This window comes from Lampetra fluviatilis, chromosome 57, assembly GCF_964198595.1.
Source record: "Lampetra fluviatilis chromosome 57, kcLamFluv1.1, whole genome shotgun sequence".
Lineage (NCBI taxonomy): Eukaryota > Metazoa > Chordata > Hyperoartia > Petromyzontiformes > Petromyzontidae > Lampetra > Lampetra fluviatilis.
Window position 1 is genome coordinate 6,140,597 of NC_136331.1, and position 10,898 is coordinate 6,151,494.

Sequence of the window (10,898 nt, forward strand, 5' to 3'; positions counted from 1 at the left end):
GACCCGCGGAGGAACCGCCCACCCCCGAACCCCACGACGCTGTCGATTTTGTTTTTTGGTTTTCACACGAACCAGGCGCGCAGGCGCGGGAAGATTCGCCGCAGGAACGCGGAGTCCTCGTCCGACACGGAGCCGGCGCCCAGGCCCGCCACGGAGGCGCGCAGCGTGAGGAAGAAGGTGGGGGGGTTGGCGTTCTGGCTGTGCTGCACCACGAACTCAGCCGGGACTACGCCGCGGAAGCACCGGGCACACCACCAGAGGGAGGGTGGGTGGGAGGGGAGGGAGGGAGGGAGGGAGGGAGGGGAGGGTGGGGAGGGAGGGAGGGGAGAGAGGCAGAGAGGGAGGGAGAGAGGGGAGGGAGGGAGGGGAGGGAGGGGAGGGGAGGGAGGGGAGGGAGGGGAGGGAGGGGAGGGAGGGAGGGAGGGGAAGGAGGGAGGGGAAGGAGGGAGGGGAGGGAGGGGAGGGAGGGGAGGGAGGGGAGAGAGGGAGGGGTCAGTACCATGGCAACTTGTGTAAATGAAAATGCAAATGACAGTACAAGTGAAATGGACGATACAAATGAGACAGCACCAAAAATAGACCGTCTGCTCCATCAACGTACAACATTAACAAAACAAAACAAACAAGAAAATCAGGACAAATGAAAGCCTAGCAACGTTACAGACATCTACATACGAGACCGTACAAATGAGACAGAACACGACAGGACAACCTGATGAGCCAGACCGGCACATACGAAGCAAACTGTGCGACTCAAACAGTACGAACACTCCACACAACAATAAAAATAAAACATAATAAAATATAATAAAATAATTCTCACGACGTTTCGGCCACAACGCAAGCAGCCATCCTGAGGTGAAGAACAGGTCTGTCGGGAAGACAGCGTCTGCTGCTTGCGTTGTGGCCGAAACGTTGTGAGAATTATTTTATTATGTTTTATTTTTATTACTTTATTATTTCCCTTCTACGTGACTTTACCGAAAGAACCAAGAAGATGAATCCCTGCAGTCACGAAAGCTTTAAATCGAAACTCCACACAACACCACCGTAGACGCTACAAAACGAGTCGAGCAAAACCCGCGCTTCTCCAGTCGCACCGCGGCAACCAAAGCTCCCCCCAAAAAGACCCCCGACCCGCGACCCCCGACCTTTGCTCTGCGCCTCGGCGCCCAGGATCTGCTCGCGCGGGATCCATCCGTCGAAGTTGAGGAGGTCGAGCCAGTGGGCGATGATGTCGCGCGCCACCTCGGCGTCCCAGCGCCACACCAGCAGCTGGTGAAATCCCTCGTCCCACAGGAATCCGCGCGGGAAGAAGGAACGTGACGGCACGGCGGTGAGCAGCGGCGCCGGCCAGTAGAGCACGGGCCCCTCGTCCGCGAGCGGCGAGCGCACCACCGAGCGGCCGTAGAAGTAGCCAACTCCGCCCAGCGCGTTGCTCAGCGTCGCCTTGGCGAAGGCCACCTGCGCCGGAGGGAAGCCCTTGGCGCCCGCGAGGCCAAAGGTGCGCTCGAAGCGCGCGTCGAACGCCGCCTGGCGGGCGGCGAGCTCCCGCGTGAGGGCGGTGCCCGACAGCGCCCCGTCACGCCGCTCCACGCTGCCCGACTCGAAGAGCACCTCCATCTGCGCAAGGTGGCGCAAGGTGGGAGGGGGGCACGGATTACGTGGGGGGCGCACGCAAAACCTACGGCGGAGGTGGTACGCGCGAGGTGATTGCGCACTTCACTGTAAATTTAAATTGTTTTTTTTTTCATCACCAACGAAGGATTAAAACTATTAAATAAACTAGTTTTTATGTTACCAGGTAAGGCCCCACTGATCTATATAGCTCTTTTTCTAAATGTGGAGGGAAAAACCGGAGGACCCAGAGAAAAATCCACGCGACCATGGGGAGAGAGAGACACGCAAACAAATACCGGCGTCAGGGTCGGGATGGAACCCACGACCTCCTGTATACCAGTCAGGGTAGTTAACATCTCGCCCAGGACCCACAGCATGGGTACAACATCCATAAGTTTAAATGTAGTCGATTATGCTCTGGAGAGCATCTCTAGAGGGTATCGTGGCCTACTCTTCTACGGTGGCCAGACGTAATGTACCCACACTTTAACCGCACCACATTTAGGTTGAACTTCTTTCACACCGTACAAAGCTAACAGTGCTAATCGGAGGTGCGGGGGAAGGACAACACACATAACAATAAAAGCAGTTCTAAAGAAATTAGTTCGTCAATATAAATTATTAAAAAGTGCATAGTTCCAATGGCTTCCTAATATCGGAAGGAAGAGCGTTCCAGACGGCCATAGAAGCACATCTGAAGCAGCGGTCGCAAACGGGTTTTGATTCCTTACCCGTACCCGTACCCAGCCGCACCAGGGTCGCAAACGGGTACCCGTACCCGGCCGTACCCGTACCCTACCCGATACCCGGCCGGGTACGGGTAGCCGGGTATCGGGTAGGGTACGGGTATCGGGTATCCGATTGCGACCTCTGATCTGAAGGTACGTGATGCGGTGATCATCTTCGTTCGATGGCCAGCCAAAAGCCGCTGCTGCGAGGATGACCGGAGTTCGCGTGATGCTGCTTGTTCATCCTTGACCAAATCAGTAAGGTATTGTGGTTCACGTCTGGAAAGCAGTTTGCGTGTGCAATGAGTGCGACCTTGCAATGTAAGATTACTGCAAGGTCGCAGTGACCAGCGAGGTAAGATCGGCGCCGGTGAGGACGGCCTGCGACGAGACGAGACCGTCGCCGTGCCGTGCCGCACCTGGAAGGGCGCCCTGGCCGTGAGCTGGTGCACTACGAGCGTGGAGCCGTCGCCGTCGCTCGGCTCGGACGGGCCCAGCTGCCTCCCGTCCACGGCGACGACGTAGCGCCGCTCCTCCCCTTCGTCCGGGCCGAACACGAAGCGGCCGCTCAGGCTGGCGCGCACCACCTCCGTCACGCGCTCCAGCCCCCCCAGTGGCGCCCGCAGGCTGTTGTACCTGCGTCGCCAGCAGCCAATCGGCAGTCGGTGTCAATGCCCCTGGCCGATCAGCAATCGCCGTCGGCAATCGAACATCTGACCGCACCTCCGATTAGCGGGGTTGGCCACGTGCGGTGCGAAAGAAGATCGACACGCACGCGCGCACACTCTGTACATCGTCACTTCGCCTCACCTGCCGCGTCACTCTTCGACCGCGCGTCACTCTGCGTGGGGTCGGCGTCACTCTGCGTGCGCGCGCACCTGGCATACTTGGCGTCGTTCGTCTTGGGCGCGGTGGGCGCGGCGAAGGTGACGCGGAAGTCTCCCAGCTCCTCCGACGAGCCGTCGACCGCCGCCAGGCGCTCCCCCTGCTCCACGCGGGGTCGCAGGACGCCCTGGCCGTCCGTGGCCACGTAGACGAGCAGCGAGACGAGCGGAGCGGCCTCCACCGACGCCTGGGAACGTCGCGGGGTCGCGCAAACCAAAGTCAGGGGGCCCCCCCCCAACGCCGCCGGCTGGAGCGCTGCCACTGGGATTTTTGCACACAGCGTTGGTGTACGGTGTTTTTTTCTGCAATATTTTGCTGTCTTTTCTTGGATTTTCTGTTTGCACTTAGTCACATATTCACTTTAAGATGTTTTTTGTTCATGTTTTTGTTTTTTGTTTGTTGCGGTTTCACCCCATTCAAGAGCCGAATGGCTCACAGGGCTACACCTAATAAATGAACTTGAACTTGAACTTACGCCGAGATGTTACGGGCCGTCCCTGCCTGTAGCTCAGAAGGCTAACGCAGCGCAAGGTAGAACGATTCATCACGAAGGTTTTTGGGTTAGATCGCGTAAGTATAAATGTGTCGTAACCCTCCACCACCCGACACAGCCAGTGAGGTTTGTCACGTAAACAACGCGCCAATTAGTTACAGATAGTGGCCAATCGCCCGGTGATCCTGGATGTAATTACCAGCGAAACCTCATTCTACTAAAAAAGTAAATGTTGTGGATTTACTCTCCAACACACCGGTGGGCTGAAATAGTAACTAAATGGCGCGTTGTTTACGTGACAAACCTCACTGGCTGTGTCGGGTGGTGGAGGGTTACAACACATTTATACTTACGCAATCTAACCCCAAAAACCTTGATCATGAATAATATTGGTCGCGAAAGCCTACGAGTAAAATTATAATAATTCACTCACCTAAGATAACTTTTGGGTAAGAAATAGACAAATCTCCCCCTTGACAAATTGCGAGTCTACCATTTGAGACGGCGTAACGTGACGTGGAGGGCGGTGCGAAAACGTCTCCCGGAGCAAACTAACGGACGAACCCGCGGTTTGACGGTGACGCGCCAGCTCCAGTCTCCGCCGTGCGCCCCGCCGGCGCGCTTCACGAACGCGGCGCGCACCGAGAAGTCTCGCTCCAGCGCCTCGTGCACGCCTAAGTGGCGCCCGTCGTGCGCCAGCCAGCCGTAGCGCGCCAGCGCGTCGCCCTGCTCGCACGTGTGCCGCAGGGGCCCCACGCCGCCTCCTGCCGTCTGCTCCATCCACATGAGGCCTGTGTCAGACCCACAGAGAGAGAGAGCGGCCACGGGGGAGATCCCAAAGGCCCCTAGTGGCAGAGGTCGCAATCGAGTACCCGATACCCGTACCCTACCCAATACCCGGCTACCCGTTTGCTACCCTGGTGCGGCCGGGTACGGGTACGGGTAGGCCGTGAGTCACTGGTGAGTCACCGTTTGTCACTCATTTCCCAACGTCTTGTCTCTTCTCACAATTCAAGTTCCTAGAATCAACCCACCCGCGCCTGCAACATGGCTTCATTCCAGAGGTCGCAATCGGGTACCCGATACTCGTACCCTACCCGGCCGGGTACGGGTACGGGTACCCGTTTGCGACCCTGGTGCGGCCGGGTACGGGTACGGGTAAGGAATCAAAACCCGTTTGCGACCTCTGCCTAGTGGTGAGTGTGAAGCCAGACAGGTGAGTGTCAAGCCAGGTGAGTTGTGAAGGCAAGCAAGCGTAAAGAGATACGAGTGTGAATTAAGACAGGTGAGTGTGAATTCACAAAGGTGAGTGTGAAAAAAGACAGGGCATTGAGAAGTCAAGCATCGGGGTAGAAGGAACTTTGTGGTCCTGGTTCGCACTACCGTGGTGGAGAGATGTTAACTACCTCACCTGGTATACAGGAGGTTGTGAATTCCATTCCGACCCTGATGCCTCTATATTTTGAGTTTGCACGTTCTCCCTGTGGTCGCATGGACTTTTCTTCGCGTCCTCCGGTTTTTCCCGCCACATTTAGAATCAGTATCACGCGTTCGAGAGTATTTGGCTGCTATAAATTTCCACGTGAAGATAAGCCACTTCATTGGGTTATCATTTGTGACAGCCAGGTCGCTTCTGAAAAAGCGCCATCCAGCTCAGTGGGCCTTACCTGGTAAAATACATTTTTTACAAAATAGTTTTTAGTTTTACCGGCCACGGGCGAGCGCGGACTCCGCGTCTTCATTCCGAAGTAGACCCCCGGCCGGTACGAGCCCCAGAAGCGGTCGGGCGATGCCGCGGGGAGGGAGGAGCCCTGCGGCACGGCCGGCTCGGCGGGGAGCGGCGTGGTGAGGCGCGCCGCGAGCCGCCAGCGCACGTACGACGCCCAGCAGAACCAGGCGAGGCTCACGGCGCCCAGCACTATCGCCACGTTGAGCAGCGCGCCGCCGATGTCCCAGCTCGGGCGGCGGGCGGCCCCTTTCCTCGTGGGCCGAGGCACGGCGCCTGTCCGTCGCGTCGCCGGGCCGTTATCGTCGTCGTCGGCGGCTGGGCGAGTGCCGCCGGCCGCCGCCACCGCCGCCGCCGCCTTGCGGGAAGGACGCTGCTTGGGGCCTGGCATGGCCTACAGGGTGGTGGAGGGTGTGACAGTGGCGCAGAGAGTGTTCAACTACAAACGCGGTTCCAGGGGAGGCCAGGTGGACCGGAGGTTAAAAACACTGAGCTGGTACTGCCGAGATCCTGGGTTTGAAATTCTCAGGGCCGGTCTCGCTTCGCGGGGGTGACGCTCTTCCTTCCGATGAAACGCTCCTCCTTTTTGGAACGCTTTTCCCACCGATGTTAGGAAACCACTTGGAGCTATGTACTTTTGAATCATCTAGATTGAAAACGAATTTATCTAGAACTGCTTTTTGTGTGCAGTTTGTTATCCTTCCCCCCGCCACCCCGCCGCCGCACCTCCAATTATCCCGGTTGGCCACGTACGGCGCGAAAGAAGTTCAACATACGCACACACATGACCTGAATTCCCTTCGCGAGCATTTGGGCCGAGTGAAAGTACATCACCAAAGAGGGCGTGGCCCCTATTGCAAGAGGAGGCGGCCATTCTGTGTCGGCGTCCGCGTCATTGTCCAAATTTGAAACGCTACCTGTAAGTTAGTCAATTGGTGTTACTCGATTGGGATTGAGTAATTCGCAGTAATCATCGCCCCCTGCTGCAAAAACATGGCAGGATGCTACTCAAAAAGTGCCATCAGACTCGGTGAGGCTTTTCTGGTTAAACAAGCGGAACATTTTTCGATTTAAAGCTTTCGTGACTGCAGGGATTCATATTCTTGGTTCTTTCGGTAAAGTCACGTAGAAGGGAAATAATAAAAATAAAACATAATAAAAATTATCACAATTCGGCCACAACGCAAGCAGCCGTCCTCAGGTGGAAAAATAAAAAAAACGTCGTGAGAATTTTTTAATGTTTTATTTTTATTATTTTATTATTTCCCTTCTACGTGACTTTACCGAAAGAACCAATAATACGCGGAACATTGACAAATAGGTGGTGGGCACATTTAATTTAATATTTAACTTCGTCAGCGACACGGTCTTGACCTTTGACCTGCAAGTATTTGCCCAACAAATAAACTCGTAGAATCACGGAAATGTCACTTTTTTTTCAACTGCATCTGCAGTTTAAAAGACCCACAAAGAGAGACACGCACGGAGAGCGCGGGACAAATCGAGACCCCGAGGAAGACGCAGAAAGGAACACAATTCTAAAGAGCCAGACAGAAGTGAAAATATGCAAACACAGAAAAACTCGAGACAAACACGAGAGAGCGACAGACAGAAAGACACGGAACGAGACGAGCAGACGCACACACACACACAAGAACCATTACACACATTGCGTTCCAACCTAATTAGCCCTAGAAGACAAAATACGTCAATAGTTCTCACTTGCGGTGGATTAATGCAACTGGCCAGTAATTACTTTGCGCATTCTTACGTTTTAAAATAGGGAGCAACTAATGGCAAACGAGGTGAAATTACGAAAGTGTATTTATAGATATTTGACGCGGCAATACATCCACCCGGTGTGAATGTAAATAGGTAATATTTTTTTAAACTTTTTTTAAAAACACGCTTTTATGATATGTACTAGTAATAGCAGAACTCCACGACTCCATGAAGTGGCCCCGAAGCTTGCCATAACGTCAGGGACTGGCCAATTACCAGAGGTGTGGACTCGAGTCATGTGACTTGGACTCGAGTCAGACTCGAGTCATGAATTTGATGACTTGCGACTCGACTTGGACTTGCATAACAATGACTTTGTCCCACCTCTGCCAATTACAGCCAACGTCAGTTGAGCGTGGACAATTAGGCCCAAGCCGAAACATAACATGTACAAATAATTCTAGATTTGAAGTTTTCGTGACTGCAAGGATCCAAACTCTTTGTTTTTTTTCGGTAAAGTCACGTAGGTAAAAAACTATTAAATAAATTAAAATAAAAACAAATTAATTACAGTAAATTGCTTCCGAAACGTCGTGATTTAATTAATTTGTTTTCATTTAAATTTATTTTATATTTTTTACCTACGTGACTTTACCGAAAAAAACCAAAGAGTATAAAAAAGATTGTTTAAAAATATATATTTCTATGATAGAATATAGTATTGTCATCAGTATGACATAAGTATACCAGGTTTGCAGTCGATACCACATTGGGAAGTGGGTTAAAATTGAGTTACAAGATTTGAAGATACGACAACAACAGACAGAGTGAAAAGAAAGCTTGTAAAAAATTTACCCGTAAAAACAAAGTTTTTCACTATAAATCCTTTATATGAGTGGCGGCTAGAGTCCTCTCGTCCTCTGGCTTGAGATAGCTGCCACCTATGGGTCAGATGATTGCCTGCCACCATTAAGCAATTGGTAATTAAATATAATTTTTTTTCCCTAAAAAGTGTAAAGTTATGGAAAAACATTTTCACGAAAATAAATTGTCACGCACAACGAGTCTGTGTGCAAAATGTCAGCTCGATTGGATCACGGGAAGTGGGTTAAAAAACGACCGAAAGATTTGCACGGTCGTAAGCGTGCAAGCAAGCAAGTGAACTTAATATAAAGGATTTAAAAATGCAGAGCTATTGTTCCTCTAGCTAATATACTCGATGAGACGAACAAACCACCCAGCTCCTCCCCCTCCCCAGAAATTTAAATCATGATACGTAGACGCCACTGGATGATGCAAAGAGACGGAGGATTTAAACTTTAAAGGCTCGCGGAGTAGAGGGGTGGTAGGTTCGGTCAATCCCGGTGGGTCTGCCACCATCCACAATCATTCCCGTCAACACACCGGTGGGCTAAAGTAGTGAACTATTTTGTCTTTTGTCAAAGTGACAATTTTTTTTACCGATTGCCCGTGTCGGGTGGTGGAGGGTTACGACACATTTATAAATAACGCGATCTAACCCAAAAACGTTTATTATGAATGATACTGGTCGCGAAATCCTGCTACGTGTTTAACTAACCATTCCCGTCAACAATGACGAGCAGTAGATTTGCAAACGCCCACCTCCCCATCAAACACTGCTAGTCAAACAAACAAAAAATTAACCCGTAAAAACAAAGTTTTTCACTATAAATCCTTTATATGCGTGGCGGCTAGAGTCCTCTGGCTTGAGATGGCTGCCACCTATGGGTCAGATGATTGCATTTCACCATTAAGCAATTGGTAATTAAATATAATATTTTTGTCCTAAAAAGTGTGAAATTTTGGAAAAAAAATTTCACGAACATTAATTGTCACGCACAACGAGTCTGTGTGGAAAATGTCAGCTCGATTGGATCACGGGAAGTGGGTTAAAAAACGACCGAAAGATTTGCACGGTCCTAAGCAAGCAAGCGAACTTAATATAAAGGATTTAAAAAGTCTACACTATGGGAACCTCATTTGCCAGTAAAAATATGATAATTGGTTTTTTACACTTCTATCTGGCAACAAAACTTTTGGCGTCATCTGGTGCAACACCATGTGAGACTAGGCTCTAAGGAAAGCTGTCTCGGGTGTGGACCAATCAACTTCAAGGACAGTGTACACATTATCAGAGTTATGTTTTTTGTTTGCATTACGACTGTAGGTATTATGGTCTATGCAAACATGACTCCTCGTAAAAAAGGTGTCAGTTTTGTTGCCAGATAAAATGGTAAAAAAGCAATTATCATATTTTTTTACTGGCAAATGAGGTTCCAATGGTGTAAATGCTTACCCCGAGCTCTCATACTCTGACGGTGCATTGTCTTTGAGTTGTGCGCCTTTTGGCGTCATCTGGTCCAACCCATGTGAGACTAGGCTCTAAGGAAAGCTGTCTCGGGTGTGGACCAATCAACTTCAAGGACAGTGCATACATTATCAGAGTTATGTTTTTGTTTGCATTACGACTGTAGGTATTATGGTCTATGCAAACATGACTCCTCGTAAAAAAAGGTGTCAGTTTTGTTGCCAGATAGAAGGGTAAAAAAACCAATTATCAAACAAAAAGTCATGCGCTTACCACGAAAGAGAGCACATTCAAGGCGGGGCGTGTATTCCGTTTACAGCACCCTGCGCAGTGCGAGTGGTGGAAATTCCACGTTCCTATGGCGGGGCAAGGGGTGGTCGGGGTGGTGGTAGGGACGGGTCTATCCATGTGACATTCACGGTGTGCGTGGTGCATTCTCAATGGCTCGGTGAACCCCATTCATTCATTCGCTCGCTCGTATACTCACGTCTCGGCTGTACGCACCACGGAGGCCGCGTCCCCCACGCTGCCCGCAGGACAACTCCTGCGGTGCTCTGTGCGAGAGCGTTCGACGAGGAGAGAGAGAGAGAAGAGAGAGAGAGAGGAGAGAGTGATTTTAGAGGAGGCTGGCTCACAATGGCCAACGCTGATAAGGCAGACGTGGACACGGATACCACGCGAATCGATTCCGTGACACGCGCAATTCGATTCCACAAACCGATTCCACCACCCCCCACCTACAGCAGAGTCTGTTGTTCCCTTTGTTGTTGTTAAAGTATAGAACTGTATGTACCCCGCTCGCTAATTTGCCACGAACGGGCAGCAGCACGCCAATCGGACTGACCAACGCCGTGTGCCGATTAGCAAGATTCGATTTAATAAAAAAATCTCTGGATCGATCCGCTCGCGAATCGACAATCGCTTGCCGCGTTTCTTAGGTTCCCACCTACACCCTGACGCCTCGGGCCTCAGCGCTGCGCTTGGATATGCGGCGTGGAATTGTGCCCCTTTGTTGCGTCTTAGTTTGATTGTTTGACCCTTTGTTTGTGTGTTTGTTTATTTATTTATTTACTCGACGAACCCACGCGTCGCTGCCCTTTACAAACGGAGCGACACGACCCCGGAAGCCGACCATCGATGACGTCGGGGGGACGATGACGTCACAAGGGAGACTCAGACCCCTCCCCCCCCTCCCCCTTCTGCCACGTGCAGCCTTCGACGGCTGCCTGGGGCAAGTGCTCGTTTAACACGTTCAAGTTCAAGTTCATTTATTAGGTATAGCCCTGTGAGCCATTCGGCTTTTGAATCGGGTGCAACCGCAACAAACAAAAAACAAAAACACGAACAAAAAACATCTTAAAGTAAATATGGGACTGAGTGCAAACAGAAAATCCA

General features: G+C 51.4%; 1 protein-coding gene across 2 annotated transcripts in view; it reads right to left on the reverse strand.

The window, feature by feature from the left end:
• MOGS (mannosyl-oligosaccharide glucosidase) overlaps positions 1-10,301 on the reverse strand; it is a 16,147-nt gene extending 5,846 nt beyond the window's left edge. Inside the window, exons 1-8 of one of the 2 annotated variants that reach the window (XM_078880363.1) lie at positions 10,245-10,301; positions 9,991-10,057; positions 5,435-5,846; positions 4,291-4,517; positions 3,227-3,420; positions 2,768-2,984; positions 1,152-1,623; positions 73-226 (exon numbers count right to left, since the gene is read on the reverse strand). In XM_078880363.1, coding sequence (XP_078736489.1) covers positions 73-226; positions 1,152-1,623; positions 2,768-2,984; positions 3,227-3,420; positions 4,291-4,517; positions 5,435-5,843 — 1,673 coding nt within the window. In that variant the 5' untranslated portion in view covers positions 5,844-5,846; positions 9,991-10,057; positions 10,245-10,301. Of the gene's footprint in view, positions 1-72; positions 227-1,151; positions 1,624-2,767; positions 2,985-3,226; positions 3,421-4,290; positions 4,518-5,434; positions 5,847-9,990; positions 10,143-10,244 lie in introns of those variants that run through there. The other variant, XM_078880362.1, reaches the window with a different exon arrangement.
• Positions 10,302-10,898: the final 597 nt, after the last annotated feature.